Source organism: Borostomias antarcticus (genome assembly GCF_949987555.1).
Source record: "Borostomias antarcticus genome assembly, chromosome: 1".
Lineage (NCBI taxonomy): Eukaryota > Metazoa > Chordata > Actinopteri > Stomiiformes > Stomiidae > Borostomias > Borostomias antarcticus.
In genome coordinates, this window is record NC_140234.1 from 17,713,133 (window position 1) to 17,730,526 (window position 17,394).

At 46.7% G+C, this 17,394-nt stretch overlaps 1 protein-coding gene across 1 annotated transcript in view; it reads right to left on the minus strand.

Annotated features, from left to right (window-relative positions):
• LOC311311149 (neprilysin-like) overlaps nt 1–17,394 on the minus strand; it is a gene marked incomplete at both ends in the record, with an annotated part of 41,642 nt that overhangs the window by 8,393 nt on the left and 15,855 nt on the right. Inside the window, 9 exons of the mRNA XM_084440799.1 lie at nt 518–646; nt 4,635–4,728; nt 4,817–4,953; nt 7,415–7,516; nt 11,915–12,049; nt 13,022–13,090; nt 13,308–13,426; nt 13,863–13,958; nt 14,115–14,195. Coding sequence (XP_084296925.1) covers nt 518–646; nt 4,635–4,728; nt 4,817–4,953; nt 7,415–7,516; nt 11,915–12,049; nt 13,022–13,090; nt 13,308–13,426; nt 13,863–13,958; nt 14,115–14,195 — 962 coding nt within the window. The remainder of the gene's footprint in view (nt 1–517; nt 647–4,634; nt 4,729–4,816; nt 4,954–7,414; nt 7,517–11,914; nt 12,050–13,021; nt 13,091–13,307; nt 13,427–13,862; nt 13,959–14,114; nt 14,196–17,394) is intronic.

Genomic DNA, 17,394 nt, shown 5'->3' on the forward strand with positions numbered 1-17,394 from the left:
CGCGCGCACGCACACACACACACCACACACACACACGGCCCTGTATTGGGGTGTGAAGGAACATTCACATGCCTATGTTTACAGCAGTCCAGAGCGTGACATAGATTTACTGTGTGCGAAACTGGCAGCATTATGACAGGTGTTAGAGATACCCTCTCTCTCACACACACACACACATACACACACACACACACACAGTGTGCGAGTGTGTCAGTATCATGTGTCAGCATTATGACAGGTGTTAGGGATACCCTCTCACATACGCACGCACACGTGCAATTGAGATGTATGCGGTGTGAAAGGTTCTCACTAGAGGACACTGCTCAGCTCCTCTAACTAAGTAGAAGAAAACATTCTTAACAAGTACAAGGCTTGGGTGCACACACACACACACACAGACACAGACACACACACACACACAGACACACACACACATTTCCAATGAAAAGGGGCATGACACGAAGACAAACTGGGACGCGCAATTCCATGCTTGGCGCACGGGACAGATCCGGCTCACCATGTCTTTGCTCTCCCCTGAGAAGGCCTCTTCCACGTACAGTCGGCCCACGGCGCTGTCCATGTTGCTGTTCACGTACAGAGCACACTGGCGCCACACCGCCGCCTCCGACGTGGTGCCCGACAGAGCCTGCAGGGGGCGACAGAGCGGGTCACCACAACCTTCCCGTTTACTAGCTTGGCTCCAAGATGGGCTCAGAAGGATGAGAGAAAATTAGTCCCTATGTGCCTTCCTGAGTATTCCGGAATATTCGGTAGCAATGAGCAATGAGGACATACCTTGTCTTGTCCAAGGACACTTCGACATGTGGAGAGGGGGAGGCGGGATTCAAACCGCCGACCCTACAGTAATTGGACAACCCGCTCTATCTACCTCCTGAGCCACAGCCGCCCCTCATGCCGGGCTCAGACTACAGGATTTTTGGGCCGATTTATCCCCGATTCACCCCTCCCGACAATCGGAGGAGAAATCTGGTCTGCAACGTTGGTCGGGGTCGATGATCGGCCCAGATTATCTTGTAATGTGAGGGATTTACAGATCCAATCTTAAACCTCCCGATCGGCTCGCAGACCCATCGGGGCAGCCCTGATAATATCAAACATGTTTGATATTTAAGATTATTACGTCCCGACTTTACAAGTGAGACGGCGAGACCAGTGGTTTGTTGCTCCCTCGGGCACGATAAGATCCTGTAGTGTGTGCTGAGCCGTTATTTTAAAATCTTGCTGTGTGTGCTTGTTTGTGATGCGCAAGAAGAATATCTGTTAAGATTCTCCTTATGTGCGTGATGTAACCCGATTTCGAAATTTGTTAGGATTTTAAATATCCTGTAGTGTGAGCCCGGCATTATCTATTATGTATATTCTCTATGTATATTATTTAATCTATTTTTTCCCCACTGCTGCTGTATTTTTCCACTGCTGAAATACCCAATTTCCTCACACAGGAAGGAAGGAAGGAAGGAAGAAAGAAAGAAAGAAAGAAAGAAAGAAAGAAAGAAAGAAAGAAAGAAAGAAAGAAAGAAAGAAAGAAAGAAAGAAAGAAAGAAAGAAAGAAAGAAAGAAAGAAAGAAAGAAAGAATGTATCTATCATCCTTAGACTCCCACTACACTGTAGAATGGCGGAGGTAGGAAGAGATTGAAGAGGAGGATGAAGACAAGGAGGTAGAGGAGTAAGCGATAGAAGAGGAGAAGGGGAGGTGGAGGAGGAATAAGAGACTAAATAAGAGAATGAGGAGTAAGAGATTAAAGGGGTAGTGTGCTATTTTGGACATTTAGCCCTATTTATATGTCTAACATCAATCTGAAACAGAGACCATAATTTCACTGATTGCTCAAATATTGAGTTAGATCGAGATTTTTGTCCGAAATTTCTTTACAATGGAAGTGGCCAAGCATACTAATACACGTTGAAAAACCCCAAGAGCTGGCTACAAGCACTGGCTACAGATTTGAGCCTGAATACACAGACAAGGAAGAGATGGATGATCGGCACGCAAGGGAAGAAGCTGAGGCTGCCAATCAACTCACACCTGCTATTCTTAGAACAATGGGGGACTTCTGGTGTAAACAGATGTCCACAGAAGACATCACAGAAGTTTGCGCTGTAGGGAATGGGACCTTTTGCACCCAAATGTGCTTGAAAACTTGGATGTATCCAGGGATGACACTGAATCAGCTCCAGCGCGTGCAACTGAGGACACAGACTTTCCATCCCTAATAAGCCGGGAAGTTTCAGATATTTTTTTCCATGACCCGAAAATAAATTGGAAACCGAGGCCCAGGCCGGAGGGACCAAACAAAGCTCTCAATACCGTAAGTGCTTTAGGATATACAGCATGTGACTAAATGCCTATACGAACTGATTGCTCAGTTGTTCAAATTTGAGTAGGCTATGATTTTTATACAGTAGGACACCCCATCTACCAAAACAGAACTATTCTGTTCCTTTCCCTAACGCTAAAAGCTTATAATATAATGAAGCAATAACTCATGAGAGGGTGTGGTATATGGCCTATATACCATGGTAAAGGAAAAAAATCAGGATGTGATAAACTGACTGTCAGTGCGAAAATTACATTGGAATGTTGAAACAGTGAAACAAGACGGTACAACGGCTCAAAGCTTGATGGTTCATGACGCGAGTATGTAGTGTAATTATAGGCGCAGTAATATTTCAAATAGAACTGTAAAGAGGCTTTGCCGTGGTATATCATGTCACATACAACAGCTTTTTACCAAGCACCCGTTGTATAATATAAGCTAATATATGTCTGGCCCACATTGTAAAGTTACGCCATACAGTAAACACTGCGTAGACGAGCCTACTGGAAGGATACACATGTAACCCCAAGGAATTGATTACTAATATTTTTTTTTTTTCACAGACAACTCAGACTGGTAGCCTACCTACCGTCTGGTATTGACGTGGGCAAAGAGAGGACAGGAGCAGTTGGGCCGTGAAAACCGACGACTTCTGCCAAGCTGCATAGTGTGGGCTATTCGGGATAAATACCCCTCCCCCACCAGAGAATATGTTGGGTTCAAAGAGGCTGTGGACGCCTTTGAAATGCTATGAAGTATTGTTTTTATTCTACACATTGTCTCATTATACTGTAACATAACTTGCTGAATCGAAGCCTGGGGCACTTCACCCCTATTGTAAACTATCTTTGTGTATGGTGCATTCAATTCAAGCAAAAGAAATGTTCTAAAAACAATTTAACTTTTTATTGTTTTCACTCAAACAAACATGGGATAAAGCTTGTAAACAACACGCCCTGCCATTAGCTACGAGATCTAATCACTGAGGAGATTCACATCAAATTACTACCATCAGTCATTTTCTTCCTCAGTGACTTGAAATCTCGACTGGCTTCTAGCAACGACCTCTGCCTTTGGCGGTCATGGCACAGTAGCAATGTTTGCAGGTATTGGTGGGAGCTGCACTTTGGAGGCAGCGTCTTTGTACTTTTCTTGCAAACCAGTCCTTTGTTTGTTTTGTGAAGGTGACGTTGAATCTGAGTGCCTGAGGATGAGATACTGTAATTATTAGAAGCATTTCAGTATTGAAGCAAATGTTTCCAAATTCATAATAACTTTCTGTGTATACAAAAATGTAAATGACAATACATATCACGTTATGATCATTACCTGCTTTTGTAACAGCCTGTAGTCTGTGTCGGTGTTATGGGCCAGGATGGTGAGTTGTGTGCGGGTATGCATGGTGTCATAATGGAAGTCACCTGTTCATGACAAGAATTATAAATAACATTAATAATCTGTTGCACCATTCTGGACTCAGCATTCAGTCATAGGAATCACACTGGCTCTCTATATCAATGTGCTGTTTTGATAACTGTTTTGAAAACTTACCCCGGTTGGTGTACTTGGTAGTGCTGTTGGTCCAACACGAGGAACAGATGTGTTATATAGGGATCTTTCTCTGGGGGTTCCGCTAGTAAAATCACTTTCATCGAAATGAACTCCACAAACACGAAAGTCTGACCTACGAAGCACTTGGATTTGAGTGTTTATGTTGATCCCCAGAACAACGAGACAAAGTTTCAATCGATCTAGGTCTTTGAACGGAAGCCTGTGAAAAGAGATGTTTTGATGTTGCATTCATTTTATTCCCACAACTGGGGACTGCACATTCGCGCACCATTGCTGCTATAAATGATATATCCCATTGTAAAATAGTTCTGCTGTAGGTTACAGGAGTGAAGTCCCCTTCTTTGTTGTCTTCTTCTGTTTACTAGCTAGTAATCTCTTTTAGCTCTTTGTAAACTCTCGTAGCGACAGAGCGGAAGTTTACGTAGTGACGTAATGCAGTCAGCGAAATCAAATTCAAATGTAGCTGTTGTTTCAACATTCAGTTAGCAAGACGCCTTTACTTTTCAGCATAGCATACTGAGATCAAGTCATATTAAACCAAGAGATTCCCGTGTCGGAAAAAGCTACACAAAGCTACACATTGACATGCCCTGGCCACAGCGATCAGTGAAATTATGGTCTCTACGGTATGTTTCAGATTGATGTTAGACATATCATAAATAGGGCTAAATGTCTAAAATAGCGCACTACACCTTTAATAAATCGCTGTTTTGGTGCAGTACCTTGCGGAAGGCTTTCCTGGTGTCCCTGTACGTTCGGCTCAGACCCACCACCATGTTCATGACGAAACGCCACACCATGTAGTTCTGCAGGTCTCTGGGAGAGAGGAGAAGTAGAATACCACAATAAAAGACACACCCCAACATACACATCCTCTTGCACATACACAAACACACACACACACCTCTTGTTATACTTGTCCAGAACAGAGTTGAGTCTCCTGAAGTAGTTAGGTGCGTAGTTGATCACCTGCTCCGTGTCAGGAATAGTGATGTTGACTGTCTCCATGATCTTATTAGTGAAGTAACTCCAGTTAAACGCCTATAGGATCACAGAGAGACAGAGAGGCATGTGTAGGCATAGAGAATAGAAAGAAACACATGCATACACACATCTGTTATGTATAAATGAAGGTGTCTGAATAATCCCATGTGGGATCGGTCATGTGTATGACCAGACATGAAAATAAATATCAATTAGTTAATAAATAAATAAATAAATAAGCCTGTCCGGAGAGATTTCAACTGCCACCTCCGGCAGAGCTTCTCTGGCATCCCTGTGGAGGTTGGGGACATCGAGCATGAGTGGTCGGTGTTCAAAGCCGGTCGGTGTTCAAAGCCTCCATTGCTGAAGCTGCGGCTGGGAGCGGCGGCCTGAGGGCCATAGGTACCTCAAGGGGCGGTAACCCTAGGACACCGTGGTGGACAGCGGTGGTCAGGGAAGCCGTCCGACTGAAGAAGGAGGCCTTCCGGGATACAGTATGTTAGCCCAGGGGCCTCCAGAAGCAGTTGCAGGGTATCGGCTGGCTCGGAGGGCTGCAGCTTCGGCCGTAACCAAGGCAAAGCAGCGGGTGTGGGAGGAGTTCGGAGAAACCATGGAGAAGGACTTTCGGTCGGCACCAAAGTGTTTCTGGAAGACCATCAGACACCTCAGGAAGGGAAAGCGGGGGACCATCCAAGCTGTATACAGCAAGGAAGGGACACTGCTGACCTCAACTGAGGAGGTTGTTGAGCGTTGGAAGGCGCACTTTGAGGAACTCCTGCACCCTCTACGATCGAGGCAGAGCCGGAAGATGATCGTCAATTTCCCTGGAGGAGGTCACTGAGGTAGTCAAACAACTCCACAGTGGCAAAGCCACAGGGACTGATGAGATCCATCCAGAAATGCTGAAGGCGCTGGGTGTTGAGGGGCTGTCTTGATTGACACGCCTCTTTAATATTGCGTGGAAGTCTGGGTCAGTGCCAAGGGAGTGGCAGACTGGGGTGGTGGTCCCAATATTCAAAAAAGGGGACCAGAGGGTGCGTGCCAATTATAGAGGCATCACATTACTCAGCCTCCCAGGGAAGTGTACTCCAAGGAGGAACAATGCGGATTTCGTCCTGGTCATGGAACCACCGACCAGCTCTTCACACTCGCAAGGATCTTGGAGGGGGCTTGGGAGTTTGCCCAACCTGTCTACATGTGTTTTGTGGACTTGGAGAAGGCTTATGACCAGGTCCCTCAAGAGGTCTTGTGGAGGGTTATACGGGAGTATGGGGTGAGGGGATCCCTACTTAGGGCCATCCAATCCCTGTACAACCAGAGCGAGAGCTGTGTCCGTGTCCTCGGCAGTAAGTCGTCTTCCTTTCCGGTGGGGGTTGGCCTCCGCCAGGGCTGCGCTTTGTCACCAATCCTGTTTGTGATTTTCATGGACAGGATATCGAGGCGTAGCCGCGCGGAGGTGGGTTTGCAGTTCGGTGATCTGGGGATTACGTCGCTGCTGTTTGCAGATGATGTGGTCCTGATGGCTTCATCTGCCTGCGACCTCTAGCACTCTCTGGATAGGTTCGCAACTGAGTGTGAAGCGGCTGGGATGAGAATCAGCACTGCTAAGTCTGAGGCCATGGTTCTCAGCAGGAAACCAGTGGTCTGTCCGCTCCGAGTGGAAATGAGTCCTTACCCCAAGTGAAGGAGTTCAAGTATCTGGGGGTCTTGTTCACGAGTGAGGGAACCATGGAGAGGGAGCTTGGCCCGAGAATCAGAGCAGCTGGTGCAGTTCTGCAGTCGCTTTACCGCACTGTTGTGACGAAAAGAGAGCTGAGCCAAAAGGCAAAGCTCTCGATCTACCGGTCTATCTTCGTCCCCACCCTCACCTATGGTCATGAAGGATGGGTCATGACCGAAAGAACGAGATCATGGATACAAGCGGCCGCAATGAGTTTTCTCCGGAGGGTGGCTGGGGTCTCCCTGAGAGATCGGGTGAGAAGTTCAGTCATCCGGGAGAGACTCGGAGTAGAGCCGCTGCTCCTTTGCGTCGAAAGGAGCCAGTTGAGGTGGTTCGGGAATCTAGTGAGGATGCCTCCTGGGCGCCTCCCTAGGGAGGTGTTCCAGGCATGTCCGGCTGGGAGGAGGCCGCGGGGTAGACCCAGGACTAGGTGGCGGGATTACATCTCCGCACTGGCCTGGGAGCGGCTAAAGATTCCCCAGGCAGAGCTGGTTGATGCTGCCAGGGAAAGGGATGTCTGGGGCCCCCTGCTGGAAAAGCTGCCTCCGCGACCCGACCCCGGATAAGCGGATGAAGATGGATGGATGGATAAATAAATAAATAAATAAATAAATAAATAAATAAATAAATAAATAAATAAATAAATAAATAAATAAATAAATAAATAAATTCATTATTTCATTATTTCATTCATTCATTCATTCATTCACACTCTCTGTCTCACACACACACACACACAAACAAACATACAGACATTAAAAATGAAATTCACAATAGTCCTAAAAGGTGTGTTCTTACGCGTGAGTCAAACTCTAAGGTGAAGTTGGTTTTGAGAACACCTAGCTCCATCTTGTTATAGAGCAGGACTGGGTTGTTACGGTCCTCTGACGTATCAGTGGCCTGGGGTGAAGAGAGAGAGAGAGAGACAGAGAGAGAGAGAGCGGGGAAAGAGGTGGTCTTTGTAGTGATACTAAAAACAGAAATACCTTGATTAAGTACAGACTCAGTGAACACAGCCTGGCCATCGAAACAGGCCAATACAAAAAATCATGGCTTCCCCAAGAGGAGTGGTCCTGCCAGCTATGCAATGAAAACAAAGTTGAGACAGAGCTGCACTTCCTCACCGAATGCACAAAACTCCAGCCAGCCCGAACTAAATATTTCCCCAAATTCAAATACAAACATCCATCCAACAAACATCGATTTTGACCACTTAACCAACATCAATAACATACTAATCCTGTTGGGGGAGCACATAGAGAGCTGCAGTCTAGCAACAGAATATGTCTTTAACTGCCACACTTTGAGGGACAGTGAGTGACCCCCTCCCCACCCCCCCACCCCGACCGCACGCATGCGCACATGCACGCGCGCACACACACACACACACACACACACACACACACACGCACACACGCACACACTGTTGTTATATTTATGATTATTATTGTTGTATTGTTTATGATATCTATTGTTTATATGTTGATAATGTGATGCCCCATCCCCGCACACACACCTCACCAGCAATATACGTCATCATACATACATACACACACACACACACACACACACACACACACACACACACACACACACACACACACACACTATATGTATACACACACACACACACACACACACACACAAAAGACACAAAAATGTTTTGTATCTTGAGAATGTGATCCCCATTGCTATTGGCCGCGTTTCCCGAAACCCTTCTTAGCGCTAAGAAGCTCTTTGAGTCTTCTTAAGGCTCCCGAAAGAAGCAAATGTGTTTCCCGAAATGCTTCTTAGCTGAAGACGTTCTTTCGTTAAGAAGGACTTGTAAGAAGGGTCTGGGGCGTTCTTAACACTCCTCTTAGCGACCAAACGCTCGCAGATCCAGCCATGTCAGGCAAAAGAAGGCATTAATCTAATGCACACTGTTCATCTTATTGTGTTTTCCCCTTTTTCCTTTCTTTCATGCACCCTTTAGTGTTTAAAATTGGGGAAAATTTGAAAATCTATCCTCTATGTAACATGGTTACATACCTGTATGTTTTAAATGTTTTACCATAGGCTATATATATATCCCTCTATTCGGAATGGATGTCTTTTCTAATAAGAATCATGTGGATTTATATAGGCCTAGCACCTTTCACAGAACCCAAGATCGATTATATTTTAATTTTGATGCTGCTCTGTAGTTGTTCTCGCTATTTGATGAAGGCCTACTGCCTCCTAATTTACCAGGCTTTATACATAAAGCAATTTGAGCTGCAGTCCATGTCTGAAATAAATAAAGTTTAATTAAGTTTAACATCATGGCCATGATTATTCTGCAACCATCCCACATCTGCATGCACATGAGATACAGTAGTTCATCCCCATCAAATGTGTGCAACTACCCCCGGATCATCATACACTATAGTCTGCATTAACCAATAGCTGTGCGTAATTGGATGTGATTGCCACTTGGATACACCTGTTGTTTGTCATCACACACACACAAGCAATGGGGAATTGGTGCATTGGATTGCAGGCCACCACGGTTTGGCCATGTAGCCTGCTTGTGAATCCTCTGTATACATTGGTGCATATCCTATTATGTACTGTGTGTATATTTAGATGTGAATACAGATGCTGGTTGCCCTGCAACTGGCATGTTCTGATTTAATATCTGTGTTGCTTTTATGGCTCTGTGTGCTACTAACCCTTTTCTGCCTCCCCTCTCCCTAGAGCCTCTCTCTCTCTCCTACCTTCTAACCAGGTCCAGTGGATGCCCCACTGTCACCCGCAGACCACCCTGAGTCCAATAGATACCCCCGTGTCTGCTACGGATGTCCAGTACAGCCACTAACCCTGTCCTCCTCCCTAGTGTATTGCCATCGTCTACTCTAAACAGGTCCTGTGGACTCCCCCTGTCTCCTGCAGGCCACCCTGTAGCAGGCCCAGGAGAGTGTGCACTCTTGTCATGTCTCTCTTATGAAGTATTTAGCCCATGTTTACTGCTCTGTAAATATTCTTAGCCAATAGACAAACATTTTCCAGGAGCTTGCTTGATCGTCTCGTTGAGAGAAGTCAGGGAAATATTTTTACATTCTTTTCTGGCCCCCGGGTGAAACTGTTTTTTTTTGCATCCCTCTGGAACATGTAGGGGTGGGACCTATGCTCACCCTACAATTGCTCTCTGTAAAGCGCATTGTGTTGCCTCTGTGTATGAAATGTGTTATATAAATAAAGTTTGATTTGATTTGATGTATTCATACTCTTATCAGCTAGGCCATTTTTTGTTGCTTATAGGCTACATGCAGTTTGTTGTGCCATCTTGAATGTGTCCTTTGTGGCCTATTATTTCTAGCCTACCGGTCACAGGGTCTCGCATTGACCCGTGCATACAGTAGGTGAGCTGTTGATATTTGGTGGGCATGGCTTCAACTCCTGCTCTCTTTGCATATCTATTTTCCCCGTTATGTTTGTTGGGGTCACGGCATCATGTAATGTTATATTTCATTTTATGTTTTCATTGACTTATTTTTCAGATTTTTATCCAGGTTATTGGACATTATTTGCATCAGTTGATGTTTTCAGACATTCTGCTGCGTGCGTAATGGCACTTTTGTGGGGGAACTACAGTACGGTAGGCTTGTCACTGGTGTTTCATATTTGTAATGGGCAATGCGAGCAGTGCTATTTAATTTGTTTAGCACATTACAAACACATTGCAAATTAATGGGACATAACGTTACCCTGCATAGAATAGGTAGGCAGAACAGCAGGGGAATGGGGGATGTGTGGATTCAGTTCGCAATTAGTATTAGAATCGTGTTCGGGCGCCTCATTTCCCCGCTTGTTCATTTTTAGCATGATTTTATTGATGGGGGTAAGTACATCAACATTTTATTTGGGAGCATGCAATTATGTGGAACAATCGATTAGCCTGGCATCGATTGTTTTGTTTTCAGTACCGAGGTGGTGGACAGCTCCTGTAAAGAAGCTTCTTAAGCGCGGTGCTAAGAAGGGCATTAAGAAGGGCTCTAAGAAGTTGTTCAGGAAACACTCTCTTCTTAAGGCTCCGTCTCAGCAGACCTCTTCTTTGGACCATTCTTAACTCCTTAAGAAGGTTCTTCTTCGGGAAACGCGGCCATTGTTGTTATATTGATATTGTTCTAGCGTGCATCAGTTATGTAAACATAAGATTCCTGTTCTTTGTTTTGTTTTTTATTATTATTTATTTTAATATTATATATTTTACTACTTAAATGTATTATACAAATGCACTACATTGTGCTGTGTACTTTGGCAATACTATATTTTGTGTGGTCATGCCAATAAAGCCTCATTGAATTGAATTGAATTGAGAGGGAGAGAGAGAGAGAGAGAGAGAGAGAGAGAGAGAGGGAGAGAGAGAGAGAGAGAGAGAGAGGGAGGGAGGGAGGGGGACAGAGAGAGACAGAGGGAGAATGGGAGAGCGACATGGAGAGGGCTAGAGACAGAGTGATGGAGAGAGCAGGAGAGAGAAACAGAAAGAGAGGGAGAGAGGGAGAGGCTTACCACATCATAAAATGTCTGTTAGTGACCATTGACACACACATGGAAAGACGTACACACACACAAACAAACACACGCACAAAAACAAACATATAAAATACACAAACAAAAACACAAGCTACAATGTCGGCCCAGATACATCTCCAACAGTAACACACATGGTCTGAGACCCAGGGGGTGGCAATGTTGTAAATGTTGGCATGCCAACCTTGTAAAAGTCAACAGCATAGCAGAGCTACAGTATGAGCTAACTGTATCTGACCTAGTGTGTGTGTGTGTGTGTGTGTGTGTGTGTGTGTGTGTGTGTGTGTGTGTGTGTGTGTGTGTGTGTGTGTGTGTGTGTGTGTGTGTAGTGCAGCTGGTTTCAAGGCCACACATGGCTGTCTAGGACTGGGCCTGTTCAGAATGGAAGAGAGGCATGTTTGACCTACAGGGGGATGTATCAACTAGTCCTGGTCCCTGTCCAGAGAGACAGAGGTGTCAGCAGCCATGACATCCAGGTGTGACGCCCCTCCCTGTTCAGAGCCGGCTCTAGGGGAGTGCAAGGTTGGCCACTGCCTCCCCCAAAATGTCACGTTGACAATTGACCAATTGTATTAAATAAGCTTCAAAACAGCCCAGCAATGTCTGTCTGTCAAACCATAAACTCCAACCTGCAGGAAGCCCTGCCCTATCCCAGTCCCATTCATGACACAGTGGCAGATGAGGGCTGGTGTTGCACCGTGAATCAGGACCAGATGTGAATGGAGCAGCTATGGAGGAACTCACGTTGGCGATGTCCTTCTCCAGTTCCATGGCCCTGAGGACGTCCTCCCTGATCAGGCTCTCGTTGACCGCCAGGCCTCGGTCGGTGCGGATCAGCGTGGCCACGTCGATCATGAACTGTTCATAGGCCCGACACGCCTGGGTGGAGATGACAAACACACACACATACACACACACACACACGCGCAAAACGTTTTAAATGAAATCTGACTGTTCTGTTTCTCATTAGTGGAGCAAGGAGTGCTGTTACCGCATCTGTGTAATCTTAAATAGATTACATACATATACACACACACACACCAGCACACACAAGAGGATGTCCAGTAGAAACGCATCACCATCTGCTTTAGATTGGCCTTACTTCCAGATCTATCCTGTCTCCACAGACATACGCACGCACTCAGACACACACACACACACACTCACTCACTCACACACACACACACACACACACACACACACACACACACACACACACACACACACACACACACACACACACACAAACACCAACAACAACAACATGAGGCCAAGTTGGGAAATTGATAAGACAGTTCTCATCTCCCCCAAATATACCCTCACACCAGCGATCTTATCTCAGGGCAATCACAGGAGGTTCAGTCCCCTTGCCAGGTGGTGTGTAAGGAGGTGTGTGTGTGTGTGTGTGTGTGTGTGTGTGTGTGTGTGTGTGTGTGTGTGTGTGTGTGTGTGTGTGAGGAGGTGTGTGTGTGTGTGTGTGTGTGTGCGTGTGTGTGTGTGTGTGTGTGTGTGTGTGTGTGTGTGTGGGTGTGCTTTCCGGTGTGGGACCCAAGGTGTCCTGTTGGATGGATCTCTGAGTGGAACCGCATGGGGTTTGAAACCCAAACCCAGAAGTACAATTCCAGAACCAAAACACAGATGATATAAACAGGACGTTCTGCCAAGGCCCCAGATTGGTAACTGGTGTGATGAGGAATGTGTGTGTGTGTGTGTGTGTGTGTGTGTGTGTGTGTGTGTGTGTGTGTGTGTGCGTGCGTGTGTTTGCCTGTGTGTGCCTGTGTGTGCCTGTGTGTGTGTGTGCCTGTGTGTGTGTGTGTGTGTGTGTGTGTGTGTGTAGCTGGACTGGCCTACCTCTGCATAGTGTCCAGTGCAGACGTAGTAATCTCTGGACAGGAGCCCCAGGCTGGTCTGCTGGTCAAACTGGCAGAGAGGAGAGAAGCACAACAAGATCCGCACATTCATTCCCAAGCCAACGCAATAAAATACAGCTATCATAAAAAACTTGGTTGGTATCCATGCTCGCAATAAATGTGGTCAAACGTTGTTTAAGGCAACTGAGAAACGTTCCTTTGGCAAGTTGGAGGGCGAGAGCGTGAGCTTTGTGTGAGAGAGGCGGCAGTTACTTTTGCACACCTACATGAATGATGTGCGAATTGGAGTCTTTGTCGTCTGTGCCGACAAAAAAGTTCACCAAGACTTGAGTTCCGTATCTCTCATTCAGTCTGGCAATGACGTCTTCCAGCCTCCACCTGGCACCTGTGGAGAGGAGAGGACAAGAGAGGACAGGGGAGGACAAGAGAGGACAAGAGAGGACAGGGGAGGAATGGAGAGGACAGGAGAGAACAGGAGAGGACAGGGGAGGACAAGAGAGGACAGGAGAGGACAGGAGAGAACAGGAGAGGACAGGGGAGGACAAGAGAGGACAGGGGAGGACAGGAGAGAACAGGAGAGGACAGGGGAGGACAGGAGAGATGAGAGGAGATAAGAGGGGGGGGGTGAGAGAACAGGAGAGGAGAGGGGAGAGGTGAGATGACATGAGAGGAGAGATGACGTGAGAGGAGAGGGGAGAGGAGACGAGAAGGGAGGAGAGAACAGAGGAGAGGACAGCGGAGAGGTTAAGTGAGCCGCCGTGCCGGGTGAGGGGAGGGGTCGGGGCGGGGGCGGGGCAGCGGGAGGGGGTCTTGTACTGTACCGTGGTTGGTCTCCCAGTCGTCCGTCGCTATGGGCCACTCGAACAGATCGGGCAGCATGTCTAGCAGCGGAGAACCTCCCAGCTGCTCAATCTGACCTGGGAGAGAAGGAAACACAAAGCAGAATGAATCTCACCGCCTCACCGGTCCTCCCATCACCTGGAGCCCTTCGGCGATGGACAGATCCCATGCTGTAGGTGAGCTGTCGGTAGATTGACCTGATTCACTCCTATCCCCAATGCCCCTAAACTCACTCTCATTGGTGCAGGACCTGTACAGTGTCTTGGCTTTTGTGAGGGCAGTGGCCTGCCCCTCGACAGTTCTCTCCAGGACACCTTGAGTGGGAGGGAGAGAGAGAGAGAGAGAGATGGGGAGAGAGGGAGAGAGAGATGGAAAAACAGTGGTTAAAATCTCCCCAATTACAATCATTGCCAGCGCTCGCGGACAGGCAGCCTTTGAAAGAAGCCCAGTGGAGTGCATAGTGAGTGCCGCGCTCCTGTTGAGCCTGTCGAGACAGAAAAAAGCGTGTCAAGAATCTATTATTCTGCTCCGACCCATGTCTGTCACCAGGGAGAAAGCCTCAGAGAATGTCAGAGAGCTGCAGCTGATACCCAACCAAGGATGGACTGAGTCAAGGGCAGCGTAGTCCTTCGCACAGACCCAGAGGAGAGGGTTGGGGGCGAGGGTTCTCTACTACCCTGCCCCACTGGTCCTTAATCCCCTCTCCCTCTGCCTCTCTGCTGACAGGGCGAACCCCCCCCCCCCCCCCCCCGCACCGCCCCATTGTCTCATTACCCAGTGTGCACTATTTATATGCTCATTTCTTCTTAATGATGTCCTGGGTTAGGAACCCTCCATAGGGTGCTTCCCTAGTAAAGGGCACAGATCATGTGTGTGTGTGTGTGTGTGTGTGTGTGTGTGTGTGTGTGTGTGTGTGTGTGTGTGTGTGATAGGATTACTGTCTGCCTCGTGATAACGTATGAGTGAGGGGAAAAGTGGGCGTTTGCGCAATGTTGGATTCGGTACCACCTGTTGTTTGCGTGGCACACCCCCCTCCAATATGAGGCAATCTGCTCTGCAGGCTCTTTACCACAGTTCTGTTGCTTGTTCTACTCCAAAACACCCCCCTCTGTCAGTACCCCACGGAACGTCCACCGTTTCTCTCTCTCTCTCTCTCTCTTTCTCATATTTCACCCTCTCGGTCGCAGTTAATCTCTTATCCTCATTCCCTGTGTCTCTCTCACACGCTCTTGTTCTGGCCATGCAGAGCGGTGAATGAAGACATCCGTATCTCCACCATTCTGCAGCTAAGCAATATCACACTCCTGGACGGGATCCAGGTTAACCGTCACAGTAAATTTGAACTCCTCTGGCTGTAAAAGCCACACAATAGCATTTCCTGTCCCGGAGTCTCCGGAAAAGATGTCTTTTTTTATTTTATTGAATCTTTATTTCAACAGGCAAGTCAATTAAGTACAGATTTGTCTTTACAGTGGCGGCCTGAGTAGTGACAGCAGCCACTTAAGGGGAAGTGGGCTAGAGGATAAAAACATGTTAAAAGTGCACAAATGCTGTCTGTAATGTAAAAGTGCAAAATAATGTCTCTCGGAGATACGTATACCCTCTGGCCCCCATCAGCAGGGGGCCGTACAGCACTGCATTATTCAGTGACACCGACTGCTACAAAGACCCTCCGACTTCCGGGAAGATTTCTGTGTTTGGGTTAGGTTTATGTCGACAACACCGTCAACTCCCAGGGCGTTTATGAGTCGGGCAAACTGCATGTTGACAAGAGTTTTGAAAATGTAAAGAGTCGGAAGATCACTGCCTCTGAATATTCCACTCATCCATTCACGTTGACATGTTGTCGTATTATGAAAACCATGTGGATTATTCTCAGTACCTGTTTACAATGTGTTTTCGATGTTGCACAGATGTATCAGTTAGCACCTCTGTGATGTCCCTGCTCTCTGTTGAACAAAAAATCTTGTCTGAGCCTTTGTAATGTCAGACAGACAGACATTCTGCTGCTGCCTGATTCAGATTACGTGGTCACACTTTACAATAAAGGTCACAAAAAACATTAGTTAACTGTTAACTAATGCTTATTTAGGGTTAGTTTAGGGTTATTAATGTTAATTAATACCTTAGTTAAGGTTAGGGTTAGGGTTAGGTGAGTTAACCTTAGTTAACCTAAATAACATTAGTAAATGGTTAATAGAGACATTAGTTAACTGTTACTTAATGCTTAATAATGAATTAACTAATGCTTATTAATGTAGTCTTATTGTAAAGTGTTACCTATTAGGTCTATGTGGTCTATTTCAATGTGATGTCACAGTGTCCTACAAGACATGTTAAATGGTAAATGGACTGCATGTATATAGTATTGTACAGTTAAAGCACTGCGCCCCCCTAGTAGGGTGAATGGAGTTTTTGAGAGCTGTCAGAACATTGGACACAGCTTCTGATGCAAACGCGCACGCACGCACGCACACATGCACACACACACACACACACACACACACACACACACACACACGCACACACACACACACACACACACAAACAATACAGTATAAGGCTTAGCCTGCCTAAGGTGGCTTTCACATGCTGTTTCCAATATCCTGACCTGTTCTCAATCCACAATCATCCCCAGGCTACAAAGACCTCCTCTTCCCCCGCTCTCTCTCTCTCTCTCTCTCTCTCTCTCTCTCTCACTCTCTCTCGCTCTCTCTCTCTCCCTCTCTCTCTCTGAATGCTCATTTACCACTCTTGTACTTTAACCTCGTCCCTCCCTCCCGATTCTCTTCTTCCTCTCTGGCACAAACAACATAGTAATTAAAATGTTCACGTTCAATTAAGCACATTTTTGCACAGTAGTACACACACACACACACACACACACACACTGTTGTGTTTAAAGTCTACTCAGACACTCATTATGGATTCTTTATGGCTTCATTCGTCTGCGGACAACAATCTAAGGCATTTACAAGCCTGTGTAAACTCATACTGTGTGTGTGTGTGTGTGTGTGTGTGTGTGTGTGTGTGTGTGTGTGTGTGTGTGTGCTTCGAGTGTCTCCCACACATGCGCGCACACACACACACACACACTTGAATGTGTGTTATATACTACTGCTGACACCTGAGGTGTTGACAGATCCAGGTGCGTCTTCTGGCATATGCAGCTGTTAGCAGGAGTGATGAGCATAGAGGTGTGTCTGGGCAGGCAGGATGACCAACCCTGGGGTCACGGGTCACATGTTTGACATCATGTTCTACAGTAAGTCACTCCAACACCAGAGGCCCTGCTACCTTCCTTGAAAGTAGGGCATTTTGAGGTCAGAGGTCAGAGGAACCTAAACCCATCAGCCTCCATAGACTCCCAACGCAGAGGCTCCCGACTGCTGAGGCCACGTCTGCCTCCACACACTGACTCGCACACACTCTCTCTCTCTCTCTCTCTCTCTCTCACACACACACACACAAACACACACACACACACACACACACAAACACACACACACACCC